This window comes from Limanda limanda, chromosome 10 (assembly GCF_963576545.1).
Source record: "Limanda limanda chromosome 10, fLimLim1.1, whole genome shotgun sequence".
Lineage (NCBI taxonomy): Eukaryota > Metazoa > Chordata > Actinopteri > Pleuronectiformes > Pleuronectidae > Limanda > Limanda limanda.
The window spans coordinates 23,453,905-23,481,235 of record NC_083645.1 but is presented as its reverse complement, the minus strand read 5'-3'; the positions used below and the strand labels follow the sequence as shown (position 1 = coordinate 23,481,235).

Below are 27,331 nucleotides of genomic sequence, written 5' to 3'. Positions count from 1 at the left end.
TCCCCAAGCTGTTCATTGCAGATTTGAGTGTTTCTGTCTCCGAGCCAGGGAAGTACAAAGAGGGTTGTGATCAGCTATCCATCCTCTCAGCGACATGTATTGGAAAACCTGGATCTCTGATCAGTCCTAATCCCAGTGTCTGGATCTGGTTCGGCAGAGCTGTCTTCCAATCTGTGGCTCGCCGCGGATCAAACTGTAATTTTCTCCAAACATCCAGCTGTCCGGCTCGCAGATGTGACTACAAAGCAGCCCGGAGCTGCCATCCACAGCTGTGGAAAGAAGTTTAAATAAGACGTGGTTCATCTGTCAGCGCCTGGTTTCCAGCCAGAAGGGGCGGTTAGTCCCGTTGCCCAATGTTTGTGAGAAACATCTCACAAGCTTCTTACTTTCCTTTCTCTGCCGAACTAAATCATTCTGCTCACTTAACAAAAATTAACCCTGATACTGATTCCGAGTTTGACAGCGTACGAGGCAATTGAGTTTGATTTGGGGCACCATGCATTACCGAAGGCAACGGGGCGAGATTGTAATTTGGTGAGAGCGACAGCGGGAGACTTACAGCCCTGTACACACTTGTTACTTGTCGAGTGGCCTTACGCTCATTATACTGAGCTCTATCTGAGCACATTGAAGGCCCTGGCAACTGCTCTACTTCTTCGATTGTGCCAAGTGCTCTTCTTGTTTATTGCTGTCCCAGAAGTAATAAGTTAATTTAGGTTGTTTCGCTTGTTTTTTTAACCACCGAATCAGTGTCAATGCTACTGGATGTTTGTCTTGAAAAGGAGGCGATATCGGGTAGCAAACATTGAATTTATTACCTGTACCGATGAGGGTTTTTACGCCCCGTCTTTTGGTTTTGTAAGTTTGTTTATCAGCAGGAATATCGGCCAAAGTAATGTACATATTCCTACGAAACAAGGTGCAAGGATGGGACATGAGCCAAGAAAGTTCCCTTTAAAGTTTGGGGTGGATCCAGACAAAGAGTCGGATCCATGACATTTTCAGAGTTTTCCCACAATAATTCATGGATCTGACATATTTAGGGGACTGATGTCTCTTGAGTGTATGTAGCATATGTCGGGCCTTGGCAAAGAGAGTCCATGTTCAAATCTGTAGTACTTTTAAGACATAATGAGAGAGACTTACATTTCATTCGCTTGTATCTGTTGATGCGGTTTATTTCATAAATGAGAAAACAGAGACGGGAGGGGTTTATATTTCACTTTATGACTGATTCTGGGGCTGATATCATGTCTAAATCCAGGCTTAGGGGCTCAGACACAGAATTCCAGAGGGTCAACACAAATGGACGGCTGTAGTGAAAGGACTGACACTCAATCTTCCTTCCTCTGGATGCCAAACACAAGTGTGGGCACTAATTAGAGGCTCCAAGAAATCACTCAGGGGCGTGGAAGCTCCGTAACCTGAGGAGAGGCCGTTGTGTGGTGACGGGTTTCACTCGGGCCCGGGCCGGAGCCTGAGGGGTTGAAAGACTTCTGTTTAGCTTTGGTGCGTCTGCATTTCACACTAAGTCACAGGTGCTGGCACATGAATTTATATTTACTACCGTCAACAACCTGCTGCTGTGGCTTAAAAAAAACCCTCATTATATTTCGTCTTACAGCATACAGAACCACGATATTACACATATATATACAATATTTTTAAGATGATTGTACATTGACTTTGGCCTGGATTTTAAATATCTAGTGTTTTGAAAGAGCTTCTTGCTGCAGAAAGACACAAACTAAATTCTGCTATTACCTGTTTATAACACATTCTAACCATTGATATAATAATCTGGAGAACAAATATACAAAAAAAATACACCAAAATGCTCCTGCAGTTGTTTAAATACTATAAAACACATAAGTTTGAGATCCCTGTCTCTAATTCCTCATTCTGTTTCAGACATTTATAAGCATATGGTCGATATAAACCTTCTGTGGGAAAGCTGCACACACACACGCACTGGCAGTATCAGGTTCGGCCATCTGATATGATCTGCAGATGTTTTGCCTCTGCAGCAGGTGTCAACAGATGTCGCTCTGTCCTACTTGGCCAGGTTGACCTCGTGGAGAGCGAGAGGGAGGAGAGATAGAGAGAGGGAGGGAGGAGAGAGAGAGACGCTTCACCCTTCAGTCAGGCGACCTCTGGCTGCAGCAGCGCTCTCGGAAAAATGACCTGCCCTGCTTAAGGGATCCTGATCGGGTCGTTCTCACCCACCACCCCCCCCTCATGCTCGTGGGTCACCGCCTGCTCTGGCCCCCCCCTCCCTGTTGGTGCAGTGGTGTGAAATTGAGCATTTCATTGCAGGGATCCATAAACCATCACGTTATTATGTTACGACAGCGACGGACTGATTATGTTTCTCATGACCTCTGACCTTTGCACTTAAAAAGGCTTTCTCTGGTCATAATTGTCCACCTGTTAAGTGTGAAAGGTTTGTAAAGGGCAACTGCATCTCTAGCTGTGTTGCTGTTGCTCTGGTAACACAGTGGATACGATATCAAATACAGAATATGATTTAAAAACAGATGTGCTGACTAAAAACACCTTTCACAAAATGGTTAATCACAATATTTTCATTTGACATCTTCATTTATTTTATTTGTGCAGTGGGGGGAGCGTCCATTGCACTTTGCCATGAGTGATGGAGGTAGAGATGTGTTGTTTTGCCAAAGGGCATCTCAGCAGGTCGCACAGTATTGACAGGTGTTGATGGATCAATATTATCAGGGACATTTCTGCAATGAGAGAGAGGGAGTCTACTCTCTGGCACGGTCGAGCGAGGAGATAAGGAAATGCTTTGCAGCTTTGCTCAGGGTGTCAGTCAACGCTACTGGATTTTAGAGAATCTTCAACTAGACAGGGTTTCAGTTAGAGATCATAACTCTGCCGAGGCCAAACAGTCCCCTTATGAAACTACATTTAAATCAGCTATTACCTGCATTTCTAGTTTGATCCCATTCAAATTCTACACACACAAACACACACACACAGATATCATGCCCTTAAATATCCCTATTTCCCCCCCAATACGCCTTGCAATGGTAAAAGAAAGTGATTACAAATATTGCTGGACTTGCACCTTTCTACCGGATCAATGTCATTATGCAAAATCCATGTGGTTTCTGCATAATTCTGCTGACAAACCAACCAATAAACCAACCAGTGGACATGAGGAAAGAAAATAATAACCGATAATATTAATATCACAGAGTGTATTTCATATGCCTATGAAAAGATATTAGTGAAGGCAGCTCCTATTGGATCACAGTAAATACCTGTTCCCTTCCAGAGAGTTAACATGGAGCAGACATATGATTTATGTACCTCAACATACATGCACCAGTCATTCAGTTCATAAGACATGTGTAATCTGGTGAGTTATACACAGTCTATAATCAAATCCGGCTATCTGTGGTATCTTTCCTCAGCCGCCTCTCGTGGGAATCTGGGTGTCGAGCCTGTTCTGCTTCAGTCCTGCACACAGGAGCATGTGCCTGGCAGATTAAATGGCTGCGGAAGGGTCCCACGCAGCCAAATTATTTTTTTAATGGTATGAAAGATTCCCATGGCGTGTTTCAGCCCTCTCTCTCTGCCTGACCGACTGTAAACCCAAAAGCAATAAATATCCTAAGCAGGGTTGGGAATTTACTGCACCTGTAGTAACCGCTGCACTGTCTTTAATAAGCAACAGATGTGGGAGTGATTGCATCCAACCTGAAAGAGTAAAAAAGGGAGTCCTTTGTTAGGTACAGTTTCATCACCTGGACAAAGCTGCTCCGGTTCTGTATCTCCGGGGGGTTCGCATTCGTTTTGATCAGCGGGTAGCGGCGCTGAAATTAAAAACAATTTGGATTAAGTGTCAAAGTGACCCGGCTGTCGATTACCGGACAGGAAATAGCTGTCGTGAGCGGTTATCCGTGATGCGTGCGGCTGCCTGGAGAACACGGGGGAAGTCCCGGCGCCGATCGACAGCAACGTCATGTGTGAAAATAATCATCGGGGCCAACGAGCGGAGCAACCACAGCCATGTGGCGCTGTAATCCTCACCAGTTTGATTTCCAGGGGGAATTAATATATTTCCTTTTGTTTTTTAAGTTTGAGTCCGAACCCAATTCTTTGGGGATGTAAGTGCTGCGGCCCCCCATCCCCCGACTGTACCTCGCCCGCCAGAAGAAAGTCAGAACGTTGTGTCTCCTATATCATTCAGTGTGACCAGCAGATAAACTCCAAAGCCGACACACATGTGGTGAGTTACTGTAATGATATCATGTGAGGAAAGATGAATTTGGTGAGTCTAACAGAAGCCAGAGTGAATAGTTCTCATTCCTCCCGTAGCTTTTATATGAGAAACCTGCAGCTGTCTGGACAACCGGGCAGGTCTCATTAGTTAATCCTCCCTGGAAGGCATCTGATATTTATTAATGCAAAGTCTGCCAGTGTGTGTGTGTGTGTGTGTGTCTGTGTGTGTGCACTCCTTTTACCTCTTAAGGACCTTTCCCAGCATAAACACTGACCTTTTAAGGACAAGTAGACCTCATGGGGACCAAAGCTCAGTCCTGATGAGGCACAACTCATCGTCTGAGGTCATGTTTTAATATTTAGGTTTTGGTTAGCTTGTCCACAATGAATGGAAATCAAATACAAAGTCTTTGAAATAAAAATCCCATTCCCACGAAGAGAGATTTTAGATATCAGCCATGATATTGTAACCATCCGAGGTAGATGCCGGAACCAGAGGCGTTCTAAAAGTAGGTGTTACGCTCTATTGTGTCCTCGCTGCACAGTGTGGATATTTATATTACTCCTTTATTACTGTAATAATTCTTATTACCTTCAGTAGCAGTAGTTTTAATATAGGCTCTCAGTGCTTATGTACACTAACATAACAATGTGCACATGTCTATAGTTCCCTACATGCTGGCTCCGGTCCTGCTCTGGCAGGGGAAAGGTTAATGTTTAACAGCATGAATGGTTCCACCAACTAATGTGTGAACAAAGCACAATGGCTGCACTGTATAGGCTCCTATTTATTCAGAGTCACTTCCTCCCTTAATAGTCGGCTCCACTTTCCTCACAGAGGGAAAAAAAAAGTAGGTCAAGGAAAAGTCATGTTTGAGGTAATTCACTCTGGGGGACCGCGTCTCTGATCATTAGATGACACTGGTTAACCCCGGGAGTGAGGTAATTCCCCGAGTCAACGTTACACCCAGAGTCCTGCGCGGCCGGCGGCGTGTCGGCGCATTTTTACAGTATCGCAGACGGAGGGTAAATCCGAGGGCGAGGGTGTGAGCGGGGGAGGTCCGACTGAGAGAGAAGCATGAAAAGACGCCGTTGTTTATTGAAAAATGATATAGGAAAGCTGCAGGACTATAAAGGAGCGTTGTTGTTTATACGACCTGGTGAAGAGACGCTTTAATCTAATATTGGTTTTCAGCTGATGAACTCTGAAGGAGCTGGCTCTTCAGGAGTTTCTGCTTTGATGCCAGCGAACAAAAGATCCCAGTGCAGAATCCCTCGGATCGCTCGGTCCTGAGCTTCATGCACCGAGACCTGAACAAAAGAGGAATGCAAACACATTGTCCCCCCCCCCCCACCCCACCTACTGAAGTTACTTGTGTTAAGTGAGTGCGGATTTATCTGGATATTTGCAGACTTTTTTTTTTGGAGTGAACATGCTTTCATCCGTGCATATCTCTGGACGGACTTTTCATCAGGAACTAATGCTTTAATGTATAACTTATTTTGCTCCCTTTATCTGCAAAATCAAGCACAGACTTTATATTCACATCCTCCACTTAACTACAGTCATAATAAAAATGCATTTCAGTCAATATTGAACAGATTTTCCCAAGTGCTCTAAAAAGCAGACATTTCATCATAATCCTGCAAATATATGCCACATCTATTGATACCATGTGTCTCGCACATGCGATACACAACATATTGAGTCATATATTGGAGGATCGCAATTTTTTTCCCCCCTTCACATTATTGAATGTGTACTTTATTAGCCTGCATGCCAGAGTCCACACTAATGGGGTTGTAATTAAAAACATGTCAGTGTGATGGAGGGCCGTGCTTAAATAGCATGAAAGCTATCGGCTTGTTTCCTCCTGAGCCAGCAGATGGATATAAAGACAGTCAATCACAGCCAGTGTGTTGCAGCTACTCGCACCACAACCAACAGAGAAACCTGCCATATTTTGCACAATGACTTTAAAGAAATATTGACTCAAGGATTATAACATTTCACTAGATTTATTTGAACAGTATGATGTTTTTATAAACCCCCCTGAGAAAGTTGTTGTCCCAGACCAGAAATTATTGCTTTAAGTTTTAGTTTTTTTAAGTCCAATGTCTATTTACTGTCCAAAAAGAACCGCATATATTGAAAAAGCGATGATTTGCCAGGAGAAAGTGGCTTTTACTCGGTTTGACAGTTTGTACTCTGGGTCAAACTCTTCACCCAGTTATGAAAGAGCCTGTTCATTGAGAAGTCGTGCCTGGGCGATGTTTTGCTTTGCATCTGGCACACTGTCATTCAGTCTGTTCCCACCTGGCTCGCCACCAAACCCAAAATGAAAACATCAAAGTGAATCTGCAACCTGCAGTAACAGTTTTTTTTGTGTCTCCTTTCATGAGGTGTCAGTGATGTATTATCTGCTCGCTGTGTTGACAGACAGCGTCAGACAGGACGCCCGGACACGAGGTCCAAATGAAGTCAAGTTACATTTCCACAAAAGCGTTGTTTATTTATAAAATCAGGGACGAGACAGTGAGTTCCTGTTAACGACAGGAAAAGCTAATGATGCTTTGTCAATCTTTTGCAAAGTATTGCTACATGTTGTTGAGTTATAACAAAAGTATGTGTGAACAATTGCCAAAATATGTGCAGTGGCCAACTTTATGGGTTCTTTGAGACATAAACGTGGAGAAATCAATCCTAGATCCATCTGTTAATCTGGATCTACCACAACATTTTAAGGAATCTTCCCCTGGTCATATTCTACAACAAAACCAAATTTTGTGGAAGTCGGTTTGGTATTTTTTGCGTAATCGTGTAAATAGGCTAGCTAGCTGATTAGCCAGCTCATCAAATCTGCCTGTCAAATGCCATCTAGCCTGGTTTTATACGTCTTAAAACAACAAAAAATAATATGTTGTTTCAAAGGTCATGAAGAATAATTGAGTTGGTAAATTTGTTTATGTTTTGATAGTTGTCTATACGCTAATAGTTGTAATGTGACAAGTGTGAGCTACAGATGGCAGAACTGTTGATTCTTCAGTTCTACAGACCCAGCTGAAGTTGGATTGTCTCACTTGTTTTCAGGTCTTGACAGATTTGTTGTCCTTGGAACCGTCCTGAGAAACTCTTATGGAACCGTTATTTCACTTAGAGTGAGAACATAGGAACAAACTTAACCTGACTGTGTTTTTGTTTCTATTGCAAGCACATAACCTCAGAGTGAATCACACCACTGGGCACGAATTATACCCAAATCAAATTTATGGCAAAATGAAAAGTAATCAAGCTCAAAATGTGTCTCAAATACAAATTTGACGACAGAAGTTGCACAGAGGAAACGGTTACTCATCCGTTTAATGCTGTGACAAACTTGCAGCAGCTCACTCCCTCTCTGCTGGTTCCACTGACGGCTAGACATATTGGATTGGTGTGTGTATGCTGAATGATCATCAGTACGAAAATAAATGCAGCTCAAACAAATCGAGGGCAGACGGAGGACGGAATACATTTCTGTGTAATCTTGGAGAACGAGACTTCAACACAGCATATTGATACTGCTAACAATGTATTGAGCAAGCATTGATATTAGCATATTGTTGTTCTGCCAATTGTTCTGAGGCCAAAACAAATTCGATGAGAGTGTTGACGAGTGCAAGTGCAGATTATGCAACATTTGGCCTCTGTTCTGCATTTCCATGGATTCTATGGATAGTTCTGAAAGTGAATAATTAGTATCCCACCGTGCAAAGTTATGACAACAGTCTCTTTGTCGTCATCTACAGATTGAATCGATTATTCAGGAAACTTCTGTCCCGGCACACCCATCAGTAAATGGCAGACTTTATAGAGTGAGGCTCCACTTATACTAAGCTTGGCAAATCATAGGTTAGTCAGTCTATCAATCGTGACAATTGAGTTAATTTTTATATATCAAACAACGAGTTAAAACCAAACTTACTGGAAAGATTATTATCTATAGATCCAAAGCGGCAGGACTCATTTTTGTGAAAAATGTATTTTACACACACTTCACTTTTTAGTTTGCTCCATGTACCGTCTGCTAACATGGATGAGGTGGGATTTATGACCTATACTGCAGCAAGCCAGCAGGTGGCACTTTGGCTTCACTGTTGGTACCAGTGGTGTCGTCGGGTCATGTATTTATTTCTTTAGCAACAGAAGTTTCTGCAGTTAATGTAAATTCAATCATTTTCACACACTTTTACAACTTTGGAAAAAACTCAGCTGTTAATAGCATGTCAGCTAACACGATATAAAATTTAGTGTAAACATCTAGCATGTCAGACTGCATTGCAATGGTTATGAATACAGTGACTGTATATGACTAATAAACAAAAGCATAATAAGTTACTTGGAAAGTATCTATCATGTCCTATTCTTGCAATTGAGCCGTCTTTGTGTTGAAAACGGTCCAGTAATCAGAAGATCTTCAGGGTGATGTCATAGCAACGAGCCTCAGGTGGAAGCAGCCTGGCAATCCGTCTCCTGAAGGTGACAGGTTCTGATGGAGTCCTGAGGGACTGACTGACAGGCTTCATCACTGTGATTAACACCCTGCTGTCACTGGTCCCAGTGGGCTCTAATGGCATTATGAGAGGAGCCCGGTGAAACCCATCAGGCTGTTTGTTACCTTTGAGCTGAAGTTTTGGACCCATGACCTCATGATAACAACAAAACAGGATTAAAACTTTTTATGTTCATAATTTCCCATGCCGACAATCTGTCAGCTTTGTCTGGGCCTTCCCACTGCTGAGCTGGACCTCACTAGTGTAAGACTGGTCCTGTCCGCCCTTCTTTGAATGGACACTTCAGTCCTGCCTCTGCACACGTTCTGCCTTTCAGCCTCTTGTGTTTATTATTTCAAGCAAAGCCCTGAGTGTGAGTCAGCCTCAGATCCAGGTTTCCTTTAGTGGGGAACCATCGGGCCAACGACTCATAGCATGTCATCCAAGCAGCTATCATGCAGTCAGTTGACATGGAAAAATAAGATGTTGAAACTTTCACTTAGAGATCTTTGTATTAACTCCTGTGCAAACCCAATTACCAAATCATTTCAGTGTTGTCGTTGGTCTCTGTGTTTTAGGAGTGCAAGATTCCCATCAGGAGAAGATCATAACAGTGTCTGGAGAGGGAATGGTCCAGAGCCCAGACTTCCCACACAGGTATCCCAGGAATACTGCATTGGCCTGGAGACTAGTGGCACCGAGCAACATGAGGATCCAGCTCAACTTTGATGAGAGGTTTGGTCTTGAGGACCCAGAAGATGGAATCTGCAAGTAAGATCCTACACAGACTCTACCTTGACAATAGTATCTCAATGGTGTAAATACTTACAGAGGCTCATGAGGGAAGAATACAGTTGCTGAATCTTATCACCTGTAGATTGTTTTTTTTTATTGGCACCCAAGGATTACACATTACACATTACACATACACATTTCATTAGTGTAAGATGTTGAAAGAGTGTTTTTTTACTATATTTAACAAAAAAAATCTGATTTCAAGAAGAAATTTCCTCCACAATTTTTTGCACTCTTTTCAAACTCTTTATATTCATGAGAATATGTGTCAAAAGATTATGTATTGGGTTAATTTTGAGTACTATGCTTAAGTATAACCTATAATATTATGACTTTATTCCTGTAGTATTATGATTTTATTCCCATAATATTACATCTTTATTCTTGTTATATTACAACTTTACTCACATAATATTATGACTTTATTCTCACAATATTACTTCTTTACTCTCGAAATACTCTGACCTTATTCTGGAAATCTCTGACTTGTTTCCCCTTGTAAGTGGCCTTAATACTCTGTTGTCTTTTCATTTATTACAACTACATTAATGAATGCTAACGACCTCCAGCAGTTAGAAGTAGTTCCCTCTGTTTGCTCGTCCAGCTCTTAATCAGAAGTGTCCTTCCCCAGGTGGCATGTTGGACACATGTCGGTCAGAGGTAGACTCGTGTCCTGTCTGCGTTGTGTCCCATCTTTAAAGATTTAGAGTCAGAGTGTGGCCATTTGTGAAATTGCCTTTGGTTTGCCGTGGCAGCTCCTGAATATTGAAAACCCAGCAGCAGAGTGATTTATTTCACCCAAGACACCATGATGTCTTGGTCGAGGATGACATATGTTACTTGATGTAGTCAATATGTTCAGCTGCACACGTAATTATTCGAAAAGATGTGGGTCACCCCCTGACTGACAGCACATAAACACAAACACATACACATGCACGCACACATTCATTCATCCTCTTCTTTACTGAGGGTCTCACTTTCAATTACTGTCTGGGTTTGCCTCTGTTTCCGTTCAATTTAAAAGGGAATTCCGAGCCACCGACAATCGATTTAGGCTCTGTGCATTACGCTCAGTGCTCTGCTTTCACTATATCACAACTGACCGGTTAAAGCACGGAGAGGAGCCCGACCAGGGGAAGCTGGAGGAGCTCTGGGGGGAGGGTGACCTCAAAAGTCATTCCTGGAGAGCCCCCTAATGGATGGAGAGGTGAATAACAGCAGCAGTTCTCCACAGAACTGCTTGGGGATGATGGACGTAGCAGCACTGGATGTATCTTTCGAGAAGTTAACCGAGCGTGGAGAATCGGAGGAATATGTGGCCGTGAATCAGTCAGCCTCTGTTCCAGCGTCAGCTCTTGTGCATTTAATTACACTGATCAGTGAACTGTTAGAGATCCTGACTCTGATTCTGCTCTGATTCCGTCGGCTCAAGCGCTGTAATGTGCTGCCACGAGAGATTCCTGCCTCTGTTCCACATTATACTTTCCATATCATGTCTGCATTGGTTTTTGTCAGCTACACTGAGGATCAGGAGTGCAGGTAATTGGAGCCCTGGAGCACACCTCTGAGGTGGGCCGGGTTCCTGTTGACGAATGCACCCGCTGTCAAAACCCTGTGAGGGAAAGTTCCACCGGGGGGGCAGGGTGCAGATTGACAACTTCTGTGCCGTCCTGCCTTCACAAGACCGCACTAGTCGGCGTCCTCAGGGTGGGGGGAGAAGACAATTACAACATCCTTTTCCAGGGTCATGCAAGTCACCGCCGTGTGTCTGCCGCCGCGACTCCCGCATATTTCATTCTGTTCGCCCCCCCCCCCCCCCCCCCCACAGGGGCCCAGTGGGTTTTTTGATCAGATCTTAAGATTCAAACTCTTGGCAGGACCAGCAGACAAATGAGTGCAGCATGCAGTCACAAGCAGAAACAGACACACGTTCACAAGTTTACCCACTTGTCTTCTACTTCTCCCTGCATGTCCCCCCCACACACACACACACACACACACACACACACACACACACACACACACGCTCTTGTGCATAAGCCTTTGGCCTCGTCTGCAAATCCCCTCCATATTTTATGTCTGTTTAAAAGTTTAATCACAGAATTTCTTTCATTCCAGTGGGGTTACACCAAAAGCCAAATTCAAACACAGTGCTATTGAAAGGCTCCTGTGACCTTGTTTCAAAGCACAATGTGATGCAGATAAACAAAGGCTGTAATCTCCTGTCCGGTGATTCACAGCAACAGCGCTGAGAAGTGTTGGGCTCCGGTTAGCGAGCCTGGAGCGAAGGAGCCTTTGCAGAGATGAGAGGAATGCTGTGTAGTTGAGATGCTCATCTTTTATTCTGTTTGTCTGTGGCACGATGAAAAGCATTCTTACCAAATCCACTGGCGGAGAGGCATATTGGAGAGGGATTGCTCTTGCTGCTGTTGGCATGGCAGCAGAGTCGTGCTTGACGGCTCGGCTCCCAGATCGGGCTGTTCTCAGAAAAGGCATTTCTGTTCTGCTCTCTGTCTGAGAGGAGTGGACTAAAAAGAAGAACAGTGTTTGTGTTGCTAATCTGCATCATCTCCACGCTAGATATCGCATCTATTAATAATGTACAAGGAGAAAAGTATGCAGGAGAAGGCTTTGTGAATATTAGATCACAGATTCCTTGCATCGTGCAGGAAGATGATTCTTTCCGGTAGCTCCAATATATAAGATTCCTTCGCCGGTGTGATGGTGTTTGCTGTGTCTGTTCACACAGTTTGGTATGTATGTCAATGCATTTGTAAATCAGAGAAACCGCTGTTCGACACGGTGATTCTGAACACATGGCGACGTGTAATGATCAGGGCGCCGTGCATTATTGATGAGCCATCTGTCAGAGCTCAGGAGCCGTCTCACAGAGGAAAGTTTCTCTCTGCATTGATCCCCCCCCCCAAGAAAGAAGCTAAACGGATATTTTATCCTTTTCCAAAAACATTTCATGCCAAGTTTAGTTTGGGTTTTATATAAATTAATGTTTCACTCAATCAGTCAATTTCTTCATTTCGACGGTGAATACACGGTTTTGCAAAAGCAACAGTTTGAGTCTTACTTTCCCCAATAAGTTGGTTTGTGCAGATTACAAACTTCCTGTGTAGCCTTCCAAATCAAAAAGGCAGCGGCGTCGGTAAATCTATGGACCCCTGCCCCCCCCGTGCCCCTCCCCTTCAGTTTACTTAACATCAGAGAAAATCCATTTTTAGTCTCGTTCATGTCCCCCCATGTTGTTTTATTGAAACCAGATTGAACTGAATCTGTCCAGCCCGTGCAAAATGTAAACAATGTCCTTGAAATCCAAATATCCGAATTGGCAGCACTGAATGAGAGGTTTGCGTGCCTGTTGACGCAAATGGCAAAGTGATTAATCCCAGACTGTGAAGAGTCAGTGAAACAAGGCTGTATTGAACGCAGCGCGGCCACTGCTCACACACGCACACACACACACACACACACAGTCACACAGTCACACACACACAGGTATAAATAATAAAGGCTGAACTCCTGAACTGTGTGACTTAAGTGCTGAGGTTGGTCAATGTTAGCCTTGGCACTCCAAAGGTTCTGGAGCGCGGCCATGTGCTTCTGCACCTCATAATGTTTACTGGTGTTATGGGTTGGCAGGGTGGCCAGTGGAGAGAGAGAGAAAGAGAGAGAGAGAGAGTGACTGTCATGTATAGTAAATATAGGTTCGTAAAAGTTTTGATCCACACAACAAGCAAACTGGTGCCTTTGTTTCTATTGTTATATAATAAAATGTCACAATTTTTCCGGGGGAAATTCATGGCCTTTAATTGAGTGTCTAATTTTTTCACAACCAGGGAACCCATACAAGATAGAACATATAGCAGAGACCCTCGTGTCCCTTGAAATGATTTGACCTGTGTCTTCTTGTGTGTGAAAGAAAATCCTTAGAGAAATGTCTTGGAGAGATCTTAGACATGTAATGCATCAACACAGAATAAGCATGTATCATGATAATTTTATGGATGAATAACCGTTTCTTCTTTGTTTAATTTGTAATCACGATTACGTAAAATTAACTTCCACAAATGTGTAAAACCGGATGGTAACAAAGGGTAAAACCGACTCTTTCTTCTTTCTTTAAAATTCTGAGATTTTCACTGATTTCTCAGAGACTAATTGGTGGATCTTGATTAAAAGAATCAGACGTGTTTGTGTCTGCAATTTAGATTCTGAAGCTTGATTGAATTTAAGAAGACTGTTGGGCCTTGGCGGAGATAATTGCTCCACTGAGTGCATTGGATTTCTTCAGATACAATTTAGCTACCAATAGCTACTGCAACTTTCAAATTGTTTGTAGTCGGAAAAAAATTTGGTACAATTTAAATTACATGGATCAGTTCTGTGGTTGTTGACAGGAATTGTCAACAGTGAGTGGAGCTGCAATTCTGAACATTCAATATAATCGAGTCAAGAAATGAAGCAGAGCTGTTTGCAGTCCATTTTTCGTTTTTCGTTTTTATTATTCCCATCGACATCGAAGCCTCAAACGCTGTCGAGCATGAACAACAACGTTCATGCAAATTTAATGATTTGCAAAATGAGTGTTTCAAACAAATTTGTTTTGGAGTCCAAGAGAAGAGACACAGAGTTTTCCCACAGTCGACACACAGTGGGATAGATAAGCGGAATGTTGAATTAATTAAGACCATATTTCAATGACAGCATGTAGTGTCTGTGTAACAGGCCTGTCAGGAGGCTGCATCAGCGCTAACCACCAAACAGTCAGAACAGCTGCGTCTGCTGCACCGCCAACCGACCTGAGATCTGTGCTCGTCTAATTCAGCCTGTAAATAACAGACACATCTGTCATCGCGGAGACATTTCTCTCCTTCTTTAATGAGGGCAAACACCTTTATTTCCCTGGGCAGCGTTATTTGTATTTACAGTATCATCATCATCAATAGCTGAGGAGACAGCGCCATGGCAAACACTAAAGGTGCTGACAGACTTGACAAGCAAATACGTAATTAAAACAGCAACTGGCAGGTGAGTGAAAGTGCAAACACAGTCTGTCATAGTTGGAAGCTGGATTACTTGAATAAGGATAATTTCATGATAATTAGCAGTCTCGGACCCGGGGCCCGGTAACGAGTGATGTCATCAGCTGCTTCCAGACACCGCACACTGAGCTTTCGATGTTTTCCTGATGTTTTCCCGAGCGATTTGTTGAGAATGCAAACGTCCAAGTCAGTTGCCAGCCCCTTGTAAAATATCCAGAAAATGTTCCAGGCAACATACATGAGAAAAACAGCAGGAAAATGTCTCTATCATGTGACAAATGCAAAACTGAAGGGAAAGAATACAAATATGTGGAAAAACGATGAGATTCAAGCGATGTTGGCGATAGGCGCCGATGCCTGGTGGTGTCATTGTGCTGTAAACAAAAACACATGACTTCTGCACTGGAATGTATTCGTCATGTTCTACCTCCTGCCTCTCCTAACCAGGCGCCGCCCTTTGTTTGAATATTAAGGGCGAGTTGCTGCTGTTGTGAACGCATCTGACCCGGTCAATCTCCTGCTGGGTTCTTAATAAGTGAAAAGCTATTCCGTAATGTCTTAAACCAAACTAATCTCCTCCTGCACTTTTTCCTTTGTGTAATCCTGCCAGGTACGACTTTGTGGAGATCGAGGATCTGACTGAGAAGACCATGCTGGGTCGCTGGTGCGGGTCACAGTCAGTACCAGCCAGTCAGACATCCAAGGGCAGCCAGGTCAGGATTCGCTTCATCTCTGACGAGTACTTTCCCTCTGAGCCGGGATTCTGCATTCGCTTCTCCCTCCAGCCTGTGGTAAGCACATTATCAACGGTCAGGAATTGAAAAAATGTGCACTGAGAGCAGTCGTAGCATTAAAATTTCTCTGCTTCTGTCTCGAACCTCGGGGAGTTCACATGGGAGTATGCGATGCCTCCCCACGCAAGCACAATTCAAATAATGTGCTTGTTGCATAACACGGTTTCTTAATTTGCAGCCATCCGTTTCTGCCTTAGTGTTCCCGAGGTTCTTGGCATCGTTGGGGAGAAATTACGTTGAAGCACTTTGGAACATCTGGCACATGCACTGCCATTTATTCTGGTTATGAACATATACAGAAGCTAGGACATCAAAATCACCATTATCTCTGCAATGTGCTGAGTAAGATTACATGTTCCCAGTCGCCACAATTAAGCAATACCTGGGTTTTCCTTCACAAACTAAAAAAGGGAATTTCTATAAAGCAACCTTGGGTAATCCAAACAGACACATCAAAAATACACTTGCTTACATGCTGCCTCTTTGACTTTCAGATTACAGCTTGTGTGTGTATGGTTTCAAACTCTGTAATTTTCACATTTCCTGGGACTAGCGTGGTTTCTACTCTAAAATAACTGTTGTGCTCTCCATTACCGCTCTATATAAAGCCGTATACCCTCTGAACCCGGGCTGTATCTCCAGATCCAGTCAGATAATTGTGACAGACGAGGTGTCTCGGTGTCACCGGTGTCACTGGTGATGTTCCTTGATACCGGAATGGAAGAAAATAAGTAGTTCCACGTTCACAAAGAGGTTCTCTGACCCCGAGGGGGATTCACTCATGCCCCCTGAAAGGAAAGTAGGAGATAAAAGTGCTTTTAAATTGTCGGGCTGCTGTTCCTCTGTTTCATTCCCTTTTGCCAAAAGGTAATACCTTTCTTTATGTGTTTGTACAGTACCCCGACCCCCCGACACAAAGATACCCCTGATACTTTACTTTATACTTTCTGTTGAAATGTACACCAGACAACATAACATAACATAACCCGTCTTTCTCTCGGCCATTTCCTGTTATTTCTCCCTTTTCCCTGTAATCGAGAATATAATCACTAGTTTTCTTTTTGGTTTCCGTTCGTCTTTTACACGTTTGGCAGATATTTACCCAATAAAACTTAAAGAGTGTGTTCATAGCATCGGCCAAAACCCATTCAGTACATTACTGGCTTTCATTGAAGAGCACATGACCCAAGTCACAAGGTTTGTGTCTCAAGTGTGATCACGTACAGGAGTTCGATATCAATGGAATCAAACTGCAGTCGTAACAAACTTTATCAGAGCTTTTTGTAAGTTACTTGGAAGCTTTTGCTTGTGTTTCAGATTGTAAGCGGATTTAAGGAGCGTTTGTTCTCTTGACACGACGACTCACAATCACACATGAATTGATAAAGTGCCTCTATACTTGGCTTTTTACTTGTTCTAGTCGGACGTTAGCTTTTCTCAGATTGAGATTCTGCTTCTTCTCACATCACATGTCCTCTTTTTGGGATGAAGGCAGGGTTTTATTTTACTCTGCCCTAACCAGCCGGTCACCAAGGACGGATCTGTCCGATTGACGTGATTTAACTTTCACCGAAAGAGCATTTTGGAGTAAGTCTACTATTAAGTGCATGAGAGTTCATTGGTCTTCCTCCTTATGGCATCTTGTGCATCATAGTCGATCATATCCATGCTAGTTTTTTGTTGCCAATCTTCTGTAAGCTAACTCTCTCACAGGAGGATTGTTCAATTGCTTCTCAGACCGAGGAGAACGCATCTATGAGTTAATTGCCTTAAGCTCAGCACATTGAATTTAAGAGAACAGTGAGATTATTACCTTCAGAGCAGCGCTGCTTCTGTCATAGGTTTCTACAACCACTACAAATATCTGAGACTAAAGTCTTCTTTTCTCTGTCTTCCTCCCACTCCGTCACATTCTTCCTGTCTTCAGACCACACACACACACACTCTCACAGAATCCCTCTGTCCTTTCCCCCCCTCACTGACAAAAGCCCCGAGATAAAGTGAAGAGACAACTGCCATGTTTTAACCTGCCATGTTTTAGTTCTGTTCACTTGCTTTAAGTAAACAGCTCTACTCCTCATTAATCCCTAATGGCCCGCGGCACTGTGAAATCTGACAAGCACGACTCGGCAGCCGAGGTCACGGATAGTGATTTGTCTTCTCCGCGCAACGTTTTCCTTTCTCTCCGCTTCTGTTCTGAAGCTTTTTCTCTTCTTTTATTCATCATTAGTGAAATATTTCTTCACCCACGCAAAAAAAATCCCAAACAACATTGTTGATAGCAGTGCTGCGTCACACAGGCTTCACTGAACATGATGAAAAACACGCCATGTCGAAAATCTAAGATGAATATAACAAAATAAATGTCTCTCAATGGTGAAAATTCAACCATGTACATGTACGCCCACTGCGATGGAGTGAATGAATATGGAGTTACTGTGAATAGCAGCGTGCATACAGCTGAATTATGACTCACATGTTCGCTTTGGAAGCTTCAACGGAAATGCTACTTGTTTATTTTAAAAGGGGTGACGTCATTTGTCGTCTAACTGCTTTAAGATAAGATACACTTTATTTATCCCACACACATGCACAAACATGCATAGACACACTCATGCAATGGGGAAATTAGTCCTCTGCATTTATCCCATCTGGTGTGATCTTTGGACAGACACACAGAGCAGAGCAGTGGGCAGCCATGTACAGCGCCCGGGGAGCAGATGTTGGGGGAGTAAGGTGCCTTGCTCAGGGGCACTAGACAGGGTAGGGAGAATAGTCTTTTGAACTTTTGGACAGATCCAGGTTCGTCTTTATGTTGTTATTCTATCCAGGTAAGTTTTTGTTGAAACTCCGTGGAGTCGAACCGTGGAGTCGAACCAGAGACCTTTTTCTGCCAGTAGTCCAAGTTTCTGCCACTAGTCCACCGCCTCTCCCCATCCCTCTCCTTTGTGGATCTGTCGCTCCGAGTCGTGAGGACACGTTATCAAACTAGGTCTTTTGTCACTGTTGTGATTGAGAGACCCCTAGTGGCCAAAGAAGTTGTACGTTAAAATGGGGTTAATCTAAAATGCATTGTGATGAGGCTGTTATCCTATCTCAGGAAAGCTAGGTTAACAGTCCTGGAAGACAAATAAAAAAAATTGTCACATTTTCATTTTTAGATTTTCTGTTGACATTAATTAATATTTTCCTCTGTTTTATTTGAACCAGGTCAAAGGTCAATGAACGCCTTGTCTTTACTGAAGTTCGACTTTTCCTGTAATTTTTGAGGAAAGATAGGATAACACAACAGAAACATTTCAAAAAAAATATGAAATGATACAAAGGTAGATCAGTTTACACTAGATGTGAAAGTGCATTTTCCTCTGGTGTTCTAATGATGACCTGTAACAGTTTGATGGAGCGAGTTCATGTTCCCTCTCTAGAAGGTGCGGAAACATTGAGGAAGGGGGGGGGGGGGGGGGGCGAGAGGAAGCTTTGGCCTCTGCACGTTCCCTTTGAACCTTCCTCTGACAGAGGAGGCGCAGGCTGGAACAGCAGCACTCTGTTTCCTCTGTGGTCGACCAGCAGCTCCTGAACCCCGTGCCACGCAGGGGCCGGCACTTTAGTTTATATTTAAACAAGCAATAATTCCTCCACACCACTTCCATGCGATGGAAGAGAGGGGGAAAAAATAAGACCCGCTCTGTAATTCACAGGAAGAGACTTCAGGGGGAAAAGCAAAAAGGGCCGAGGCAAAGAGGTTGTTAAAACATAGAAGAGAAGGAGTCTGTTGAGCGGAGCGTGAGTTGTGTTGAGTGGCGGGCGTTGTGCGTCCAAGGAGCAAACAAGACATACATCATTGTCTCTGTGAGGTCCGGAATTAAACTGCACCGCTCGCCACCATGATCGCTCCATCACCTCTGTTTGTTTTAATGGGCTGAAGAGAGTTTTACACTCTCAGGATGTACATCACTTCTGTAGTGTTTCCCTGGAATAACAGCACGAGGTGAACTCTGCAGAGATGTAGGGCAGATTCTGCAAATTCTAGTTCAAGCAAACGTTAATGACCGGCAATGCAACGCAGGAGTTTCACTGCTGGCATGATGAAACCGAGGGCTGTTATTATACCAACCTCAATTGCAGCGTGTGGCGTGGAGTGAGAGGAGAAAACACTTTTTTCACGCACAACAGACCTCGCTGCTTACTCGGAGCGTTCTCGTGCAAGGAAGCGGTTTGCAGCTGCATGCGAAAGAGAAGATATTGTTTTCCAGAGCTCTCCCAAGATGCTATTTCAGAATTGTCATCTCAACATAGTTAGCTGAACCTGTCATTTCAGGGAGCAGAAATAAGATCGTGCGGTCGCGCTTTATGAGAACAAAGAGAGTTGGAAATGAGGTAATCACAGCTCGGGAACAAGGTTATTTCTCGGGGGGGGGGGGGGGGGCGGGGGGCTCTGAGGGGTCGGCGGTGATAAGTGGGACGTGACACGTTGACTCGGGTCTCGGGTCGTGAAGAAAAAAGGAAGTTTCGAGAGCAAGTGCTCTTTCAAAACCCATGTTAATGTTATCCCAGGTGTTACATGACTATAAGCCATTAGCACTGCCTCCTCCATGTTAGCAGATGGGATATTTAGGTAGTTCTTAGACCTCTTACATACAAAAAGCCCAATTTGTAACTGCACCATGTCGACCTCAGTCCTTGCAACACCGCCACCACACAGTTGCTTGTATTTATGCAGGAGACATTCAGGATTCGGGACATTCTTTCCCCTGTGAAATCCATAAACTGAGCTTTTGAGTTAAAGAAAATAAGCAGCTTTGCTTATGCTACTGAGCCTTTGTTTTTATACTGTAAGACGCCCAGACCCGGACTGACCCGGGGGGTGAGTGGGCAAAGGTAAATCTGTAATCTGTACATTTTATGCTGTGTCTAATCAGCATTAGCTTTGGAGTTTATTCCAATCCTGTTCCTGGGAGTGGATCCACTCTGTCTTTCAATCCTTTCCGTCTCTACATTCCTGAAATGTTCTGACTAAGACCTCCACTATTTTAACAATCTGAGGACGTGGGCAAGAGTGCATCGTGCAAATGCATTAGGGTTATATCCAAATTGTTCGTTTTATAGTTTCAAACGTTTTGTGCATTAGGTGCATGGCTCAAACTGGTTCCAGGCTCATAATTAAACATAGGTGTGATTTATGCAATAAACCAATCAGAGTGCCATCTCCCATTAACTTTAAAAGCCTTCTGCAGTTTCACAGAGGCAGATTGTTATAAGGTGAAAGAAAGCTTTCACTTGGTGCATGAGCAACGGTGTGTTAGTAACTAACTTATTGTGCATTGTGTTACTATTGTGATAATACACTATTAAAATAACGGTGAAATGCATCAGGGACTTTGGACCAGGTTTTTGGTGCAAAAAGAGAAATCACTTTCCACCGCCTCACGTTAGTAATGCACCCATTGGCACTGAGATGGGCTCAAGTGCATTTGATATTTAAGCGATGTCAGCTGAGAAGAAACTCAGGCATTCAGTCTGAAACTAGACATTTCTGCGCTGACACTTCGATTGGCCTCTTGAGCGTAAGTTATAGTGATTAGAAACAGCTTTACAATGCTCACTATTGAAATTCCAGGATCATCAATCTGTCATCATCTTTACAATAAATCACTCGTGCTGAGCTCGGCCTGGAAGCCGCTGTGAAGCCTCCCTCCTTCTGTTCCGAGACAATGTCATTAAATCTTTACGTGTCGATCTTCACACACTTATTCTAAAGTCGTGCCAGTTAAAGTTGGTGGTCCGTTACCGAACTCACGTCCTGGACTCCTCAAACAGGAGCTCTCACATTCTGCTTACAGCTTCATTCACACCATCGTGATGCGTCTCTGAAGGATTGCTCGGCTTCTCCATCTGGGTCCGGGCGAGCACTTCACTGCTAATTGGGGGGGTGCAGCGCCCTCAACATTCACAAGCTGTTAATTGCTCCTGCTCAGAGAAAAAGGACTTTTCACTTCACCCTCACGTGTTCCTCTCGGCTGCTTTATGACCGGTCCTTTCTCTATGAGATATTTCTTTGACATTTGTGGCTGTTTATGTCAATCGGTGCCAAATAAACCAAAGAAGTGCTCAGTGGTTGTGAAGGCAGCTTCATTAGAAAGGAGTCAAATCTGTGGCGTGAACACAGCTGTGCATCAGCTGTATTCTTGCAGCCTGTGGTGTTGCCATGTTCAAACCACTGGCAGCTCATTTAGAAAGTCTGCACCAATGGGACCCGGGTTCTGAGTGTTTTACATGGAGTCATGCTGTCAGTCAATCTTGGGTGTGTCTCCTGTGTTATACTTATCAATTATTCAATGGGAAAATGCAACTATAAATGGTGTTTTTTTGTTAAGGCTCATTTAAGCTCAAAAACTTCTTCACTCTGCAATCATTGTGAAAGCTTTTTCATATGGACAAAAGAGTAGTAACCAAGCAGTACCACCGGAAATCGTAGGGGGCAGTGAGGCACTATCCTCAGGCGCTTAGACAAGACTCTTATAAACTCTCTTCCTGCGATGCTCTCTAGCCGATATATTGCTTAACAACCATTAAAGGACGCATCAAATTGTGTGGGCAGTGAAAGTTATGTCTATTGAAACAGAAATATACATTTTTTTATACATAAAGGTAACAGAAAGGAGCTTTAGCGGTTTCTATATGTCCAAATCATATGTTTTGAAATCTGTGTTCTTGTAAAAACAAAAAATACATTTTGAAATAAAAATCTTAATGGTGATGTTTTGCCCAAGTGGTTTTAAAAGGGCTATGAACGCTACTATCTTTAGCATTTGGTAAAAACTATTCAAGAAGGATCTTACCACAAATCCTTGCTGTGTCAGTGCCATGGCATCTACTGAAAGGAAAACTTCTCCTTCTCTAACCCACCCAGTCTTCACTGGATTTCTTTTGAATTCTCTCCTATAAGTTATCGAAGGGAAGACACAGCTTCTTGGTATCGTTTTGTTTTTCTTTTAAAAAATATCTCTGCCTCCCCAACAAGACTCAGCTCCCAGCAGCCGACGTTTTTAAATGTTCCACAAGCAGCATTTTTTTTGTGTGTAAGTGTCACAATGCGGCCTTCTACCTGTCAGTCACGAGAGATTAGACAGAGCGGCGAGCTGACATGTTGTACAAACGCAGCGTCACAGGACTGAAAGGTTTCACAGATTAGCCTCTTCTCTTGTGGGAAGACCCAACACCTGAGGTATCAATCTTCTTTGTGACTGAAACGCTGCAGCCTGGAGGCTTTGGAAATTAGAGACAAATAACACTGCTGCCTGTAGCTGGGGGGGGGGGGACAAACGCTGTTATGCAAAGACGGGAGAGGAGCCGACGTAGACGTGATCACGTTTGACACGTTAAAGAAATATATTAATTCACATGTCCTCTCGACTTCAGTGCATGGAGCCAGTTCACGTTGTCAGAAACTGAGCTGTGAGATTCAAAGCATCATTATGCAACTTTTTTACTTTAAAATAGCAGCTTCAAAATGAGATTGACGGTTCACTGACTTTGAATAAGGAGAACGGTGCCGCTTTCATTCCCACTCCTCACCCTGAACGTCTGATCTTCCTCTAGATGTAACTTTGGTGGTGTCTCCTGGAAGAAGATGGCAACTAAAGTGCCAGAATCAGAATCAGACAAAAAAATATCAAACATTCTTGATAATTATTGGGGCGCCACGAGATTATTCCAAGGGCCGTTTGGCTCTATAATCATTATTTGTTGTATCCTACCTTCAAGAGCATGGTCCATCAATTTGAAAGCAGTACTTGCAGATTTCATGTTCAGTTTTTGTAAAACGCTGCTTCTGTGCAACGCGGGAAGTGTCTGCATATTCTTATTTTTTTCTCCTGCGCTTGTTTTTATGTGTGCAACAAGTCTTTCAAAGTTCCCCGGGCCAACAGAATACCAAGTGTAATGTTGGAAAAATAAATTGTACCACCTTGGTTCTTGAATAAAGATAAAAGGTGGTACAATTTTGGCTCAACAACTGTTGTATTCTACCTTCAAGAACGTGGTCCCTCAATTTGAAAGCAGTACTACTTACTAATGCTTCACTCTTGCACTCAAAGGGCTCCTGCTTGTGCTCCAGCTGTGCGCTTATACTCAAATATTTTGTCACCAGGACAGATTTCCTGCGCTCCAGCTTCAGCTCTTCGTGCAAAGCGGGAAGCGTCTGCATTCGTCTGCTTATGCTTAATTTTTTCTCCTGCGTTTGTTTTTACGTGTGCAGCAAGTCTACCAATACCAAGTGTAATGTTGGAAAAATAAATTGTACCACCTTGGTTCTTGAATAAAGATAAAAGGAAAAGACATAATTAATCACCTTGTGTGGCTGCTCTCGTTAAGTAAACATTCATATTTTATTTAGAGTGGATGCTTCTTCTTCTTCTTCTTCAGCTCTCAGAATCAAGTGGCCAAGTGTTTATGCCACCCACTGAATACTGTGGGAACGATTTGGAGAAAAACACCAGTCTGTGTGGGGTCTTCAGGAGCTCTAGTCACACATTACCAGGTCTAACACGTAGAGTTTAAATTGGGCCGCCATGGTTTCTGTTTAACTCAGCTCAGATCCAAACCACTGTAGCATTAAATGAGCCTGAACCCAATTTAAACCTTGTTTTTTTATCGTGACATAAACTGCAGAGTCAAACTTTCCTTCTTCACAGTTCATTTCTTTCACACCGGAGACATTAAACACATCCTGTCACTTTTGACAAAGTTGTTCCATCCGAGTAATTCTCCGGTTTTAGTATTAACAGTTAGTTAGACACAGAGAGTGCAGGCAAGGATCCTGCAAAGGGCTTCAGTGTTTCAGATACTTGAGGTAGAAGAAAACAGGAACAAGTTTTTTCCTGATTTTGATATGTCCCATTCAATCATGCATCTAATACATGTTTTTCCTGTAACTCAATATTTAACTTTTTTAATAAATTACTCTTCTGTTCCGTTTCTTTTCATCGTCTGTTTCCTGCAGAGTGCATCAGGTCCCGAGGTCCCTGCAGTTCCCGCTCCGTCCCTGCAGGGCATGGAGGATCTGTCGGAGGCTGTGGCCGGGCTGGGCACCATGGAGGAGGTCATGAAATACCTGGAGCCAGAGCGATGGCAGCTGGACATGGAAGAGTTGTACAAACCCTCGTGGCACATTCTCGGGAAATCCTTCATTCATAACAAGAAAGCCAGAGGTAGGACACTTTGAGTATGGAGGTGTTGTTAGGTACATTTATCTAATATGAGAGAGAGTGTGTTTCTCTGGTGATGAAGTGATTCTGACCACGTCTCCTCTGTGTCTTTGAGGAGGGGCTGATCTCAATCTGCTGCGAGAGGAGGTGCGACTCTACAGCTGCACGCCACGCAACTTCTCTGTGTCCTTGCGTGAGGAGCTGAAGAGGACAGATGCCATTTTCTGGCCCAGCTGCCTCCTGGTGAAGCGCTGTGGTGGAAACTGCGCCTGCTGCTCTCACCGCTGCTACGAGTGTCAGTGTGTCCCCACCAGAGTCACCAAGAAATACCACGAGGTAAAACACCAGAGATGGTGTCAACAAAATAACTTAAAGCGATTCAATAATACACTTATACATATATTTAACATAAATATCACGTGTAAGTGCTACTTTGTTTAATTAAATCCCTATTCCTTAAATGAATGCACACTTACTCAACGTGATAGAAAAAATCTTCATTAAATGTGACCATTTACATTGAACTAATGTTATATAGTTACATCTGACAATTTGTTTCGAAGGCGAATGTCAGATATTCAGTTGATATTTTAAATTTTTTGTGAAAAAGGTACATGTAAATATATGTGATTGAAATACACAAAGTCAGTGTTAAAGGCCAAAAAGTATTTCGTAAAGAGAAGTAGAAAATAGCCAAATGTCCAATTGAATTCTATATATAATGGTGTTTGATTACACATCTTATAAAACACAGAGGAACAAAAATCACTGGGTAGTTTAGAGATAATGCAAAAGCTGTAGTAAACTGCACTGCAAATTAATGTAGTCATTTTATTTCTTGACAATTTAGGAGAATATGCTTAGCTTCAGATGCCAGATTGTAAAGCCAGTGACCTGTCAGGTTTGAAATGTGAGGTTTAAAAGCGAGAAATCTCAACATCTGATGAAACTGATAACTAAGTCACTGGTATTAAAACATTGTTGACGACTTATGGTTTTTGCTTAAAGTGATTTTATAATGTTAGACTTTCCATTCCAGTCTTTAAATATGAAAAAAAAAAAACAACAGTACATGGTGACACATGTTGCTGAACCTGCTTTACATCAACCTCCAGCTGCTGATTCACTCATCCTTGTTTTCTGGCAGGTCCTGCTGCTGAAACACCGGAGCGGAGGCCGAGGCCTGCAGAAGTCCATGACTGACGTTCCCTTGGAGCACCACGAGGAGTGCGCCTGTGTGTGTAACGATGACTGGGACTGACCTCACACACGTGTAATAGCCACCACTGGAATCACACAGCACGTAAAAAAGAATGAACCTCTGCCACTGTCGCGACGCTCTGTGCCTCATCCACTTCCGCCGGGGAGCTCCAAAAAGATTTTCCCATTTATCCTATTGTCCTTTGGCTAATTGGATGGAGCAGAACAAACTGGAATCTAATAAAACTTCTGAATCGATTCGACTGCTGTGGGATACCAATAGAGAGACTCAAATCCACTGGAGCAGATCTGGACTATTACCTATGTGCCCTGAAGACTATTTTCCTCAGCTCCTCTGAGATAAGAGCATTGAGGCATTTTTTCTTGCCTCTTCTTCTCGAGGTCTTTTTTTAAGTTCAGCCTGCGTGGGCTGATAGTGTCATGGAAAATGGGAGCTTTCTTTGTTCAAGTACTTTTTTATTTGTATAAGTGAGTCGGCTCCGGCTGCCTGACTCCCTCGGCTTCTCTATTATTACCATCCAGGCAAAGGAAGGTGCTTCTTCACAAGCAGTTTTTCTTGTGTTTCGCCGAAGGTTAAATCTGCAGCCGCAGCCTCCTCAATGAGACTATATCACATGTAAATATTTGCTTTTTCTTTTCTGTACTTTTGTGCCTTTTCTACCAAAGATTCTCCAGGAGAAGATAAAAGTTGCACAAGCAGAACCAGCTCATTACGGCTCTTCATTCAACCAATCTTAGCAAAATACAAATCTGCTTTTGTTTGTATTAGATATTTATTTGTCTCATGAAAGGGAATTTTTCTTTTTTGTCCAAACTGTGTCACTGTGTCAGTAGATATTAGTCATTTTCATCATTAGTCATTTTTACATTGTGTCATGGATATTTTTCATTTTTCTGTACACCAAAGTTATTTATCTCTTTTGCAACAACTGTTTGTGTATTTCATTGTACTGAACAACAAAAATAAATTCTTCCATTTCTAACAGGAGGCGCAGCATCGCGTGTAATGAACAGTTTACAAACTAAGATGATGTCAAACCGCATCAAACTATTGCTATTGTATTTTCAAATGGATGCATTGAACTGAGCTATGAAACAAAAAGGTTATAAATATTGATGGCTGACATAGGATCCCAGAGGTGAAGCCAAAAGCAGCCGTACAAGTCATTAACCCTGTCTCATCCATGTTAGTAGATTGGACATGAACCAAACTAAATAGTTAAAGTACATGTTCCAAAACAAATTCTAAGAGATTTAATTTGTGGTAGTTCTTTAAAAATAAAATATTGGTCCCATCCAATCCTATTTTACATTTACTCAAACAACTAGGTTGAATGAGGTTGACAAAAGCTAAAAATGCAGCAAATCGAACCATTTCCGAAAACAGGACTTGTTGACTTGTTGCGACTGACACAACGTGAGGTTGTATTTATTTTTAAAGTTGATGGTTTGGGACAAAACAAACGGTTGTGCA

At 42.9% G+C, this 27,331-nt stretch overlaps 1 protein-coding gene across 2 annotated transcripts in view; it reads left to right on the top strand.

Annotated features, from left to right (window-relative positions):
• Window positions 1-26,747, top strand: part of pdgfc (platelet derived growth factor c) — a 44,720-nt gene extending 17,973 nt beyond the window's left edge. The window contains exons 2-6 of one of the 2 annotated variants that reach the window (XM_061079913.1): window positions 9,363-9,555; window positions 15,247-15,427; window positions 24,432-24,639; window positions 24,755-24,972; window positions 25,784-26,747. In XM_061079913.1, the coding sequence (XP_060935896.1) occupies window positions 9,363-9,555; window positions 15,247-15,427; window positions 24,432-24,639; window positions 24,755-24,972; window positions 25,784-25,897 (914 nt within the window). In that variant the 3' untranslated portion in view covers window positions 25,898-26,747. Of the gene's footprint in view, window positions 1-9,362; window positions 9,556-15,246; window positions 15,428-24,431; window positions 24,640-24,751; window positions 24,973-25,783 lie in introns of both variants that reach the window. The other variant, XM_061079912.1, reaches the window with a different exon arrangement.
• The last annotated feature ends 584 nt before the right edge of the window (window positions 26,748-27,331 follow it).